Source organism: Priapulus caudatus, unplaced genomic scaffold, assembly GCF_000485595.1.
Source record: "Priapulus caudatus unplaced genomic scaffold, Priapulus_caudatus-5.0.1 Scaffold21, whole genome shotgun sequence".
NCBI lineage: Eukaryota > Metazoa > Priapulida > Priapulimorpha > Priapulimorphida > Priapulidae > Priapulus > Priapulus caudatus.
The window spans coordinates 942,661-945,301 of NW_014577082.1; the positions used below are offsets into that span (position 1 = coordinate 942,661).

At 46.8% G+C, this 2,641-nt stretch overlaps 1 protein-coding gene across 1 annotated transcript; it reads left to right on the forward strand.

Moving 5' to 3' along the window:
• Positions 1–450: 450 nt before the first annotated feature.
• On the forward strand, positions 451–1,160 carry LOC106812485. The gene is made up of 3 exons (XM_014816373.1): positions 451–571; positions 763–916; positions 1,010–1,160. The coding sequence occupies exons 1-3, from the start codon at positions 505–507 to the stop codon at positions 1,158–1,160; spliced, it is 372 nt and encodes a 123-aa protein (XP_014671859.1). The 5' UTR covers positions 451–504.
• Positions 1,161–2,641: the final 1,481 nt, after the last annotated feature.

Consider the following 2,641-nt stretch of genomic DNA (forward strand, 5'->3'; position numbering starts at 1 on the left):
TACTAGTATAGTATAGTATAGTATAGTATAGTATAGTATAGTATAGTATAGCATAGCATAGCATAGCATAGCATAGCATAGCATAGCATAGCATAGCATAGCATAGCATAGCATAGCATAGCATAGCATAGCATAGCATAGCATAGCATAGCATAGCATAGCATAGCATAGCATATCATAGCATAGTACAGTATAGTGTAACATAATAATGTAGTTTTAAATATCGTTTCGAAATTTTACTTTTTTCGTTTGTCATAGATAAAATAAATGACCAAAATTATTCGTATCATTTTCAGCATTTCGTAACGTTTTCTTTTATTTAGGACAATAGCACTACTTATTCTGCTATAAGCCTGCAAAGCAATGAACCAGCGTACGCGGAGGTGAACTGGAAGAACCTTTGCAAGTCGAAAACTTGTAACTGCATCACACATAATAGTTCATCGGATTTCGTCACCGTAAGCAGCAAACGAACACTTCCCATAACGAAACTCTACTTTGGCGATGTGTCGGAGCCTAGCTATGGAATTCTACAGCTTAGTGACGTGGAATGCCTCGGAGGTAATTGCGCGTACGTCTATGGTGTTGGTAATATCCTATACAGGATTGCGCCCACAAAATTTCCACCACATCTTTAACTTCTGTTCGACTTCATCGTACGCTAAGATAACATTTCATGTTTATGCGTTGATAATTTATTATGCCTTATTTTCCAGTCTGATTTATTATGCCTTATTTTCGTTATAATTTCCTGCTTTGCAGTTGAACTCGAAAGCATATCGATCACACCTTCCTCTTACTTTAACATGACCGATCACGGCTTTAACCCTTCCGCTCTAACCGATGGCAAACTCGACACGTGTACGATAATACCGGAACCGGATTCACTGAGCAAGTCGCACAGCATGGATTACATGTGAGTAACTCGATCTCGAACGATTTCTCGGAAGCGATACCGAAAATTCGGATAGAAAATTGAACGGCTGCTGATTTTACGATGTTATTGCAGATACATGCTGAGGTTGGCAACGGAGACAGCGTGGGGATCTATTCGTATCGAGATAGCGACACGGGCGATCGGCTGCACTCCCTCCACGCGCGCTTCTAGAGTCAGCAAAAACATGGCAGTAGGTACCGCTTTAGGTGTTGAACAACAGTAGAGGGCGTCCATAGGCTGCAGGCCTGAATAAGCATCGAACAGAAATTAATTAAAAATACTCACACTGTTACTGGGCTTACAAAACATACACTTTATTCATGTTAAATAACTACAGATTCGTGCTCTATGCTCCGCTCGAAACTTTTGCCAGCTCTATGATGCAGATTTCTACAGAGTAGTCGGATCCCGTTTCATACACAGAAATGGCCGACCGGCGACCATGGCTACGCCACTAGCTGGAATGGCACAATTACACAACACGAATAATTTTACTTCTAATGCTTTCTAGACGGGCATCTAACTTGTCCACGAGGCATCTAACTTGCGTGCATAATGCAAATTATTGCACTCTAGTGCCGAATTTCGGCGAAAAAAAATGCCAAAAAAGGCCTTTTCTAGAGACGAAATAGTGCAACGGTGAACAATTGCGGTAGCTTGCTGTTGTACACCTCCTTTATATACATTTCTGCTCGGGCGACCGCCAGTGCAGCACGGTAGTGACACTATAGTGTGTAGCAATATTTAGTGTGAAATCTGCTAGCGGGTATGGTTCATGCGCAAGTGTGTGTGTGTGTGTGTGTGTGTGTGTGTGTGTGTGTGTGTGTGTGTGGTGTGTGTGTGTGTGTGGTGTGTGTGTGTGTGTGCGCGCGTGCGTGGGAGCGTGCGCGTGCGCCGTGTGCGTGGCACGTGCGGGTGCGCGTGCGCGTGCGTGTGCGTGCGTGTGTCGTTGCGTGGTGTGCTAGTGTGGGGGGGGGGGGGTCGTGTGTGCGTGGTGCGTGTGTGGTGTGGGGGGGGCGTGTGTGCGGTGTGGGGGAGGGGCGCTGTGTGCGTGTGTTGGGGGGGAGGGCGTGTGTGCGTGTGTGCGTGCGTGCGTTTGAAATGAATGTAATAATCGCTTTGCGAGCATCCACGTAAGATGGATAATCTTGAGATTGTACTTGTTACAGATTCACGTTCCCGAAGAATGCGATCACTCGGCCACGGAACTCAAATTCACCGGCAACTTTCGCCTGTGCAAGGTAGCTTGGCGCAATTATCAACTAAGCCACGAAACAAATTCAGCGACTACCTCTTATATTTGCAAACATTCGTCTGGAGAGGAATGCAAGTTTATCTTTGTTTACATCGTCGGCGCGAGGGATTGTGATGGCATCCAGTATAAGCAAATGTGCGAAATCCGAGCATTTGTTTCTTAAGGTTGATAGTTAGTGTTGATAGTGGATCCGTACATATTCATTGATATGCTGATGAATTCTACACTACATGACGCGCACACACGCACGCACACACACACCGCACGCGCGCACACACACACGCGCGCGCACGCACACACACACAACGAGCACACACACAGGTGCGCGCACACACACACGCGCGCGCACGCACACACACACACGCGCGCGCACGCACACACACGCACACGCGTGCGCGCACGCATACACACACACACGCGCGCGCACGCACACACACACACGCGCGCGC

Bases quoted from the DNA above. Each gene is read 5' to 3' on its own strand.
- LOC106812485 (XM_014816373.1), top strand. From the start codon at position 505: ATGTGTCGGAGCCTAGCTATGGAATTCTACAGCTTAGTGACGTGGAAT. The intron at 572-762 runs GTACGTCTATGG...CCTGCTTTGCAG, and splicing joins TGCCTCGGAGGTAATTGCGC to TTGAACTCGAAAGCATATCG. The intron at 917-1,009 runs GTGAGTAACTCG...ATGTTATTGCAG, and splicing joins TCGCACAGCATGGATTACAT to ATACATGCTGAGGTTGGCAA.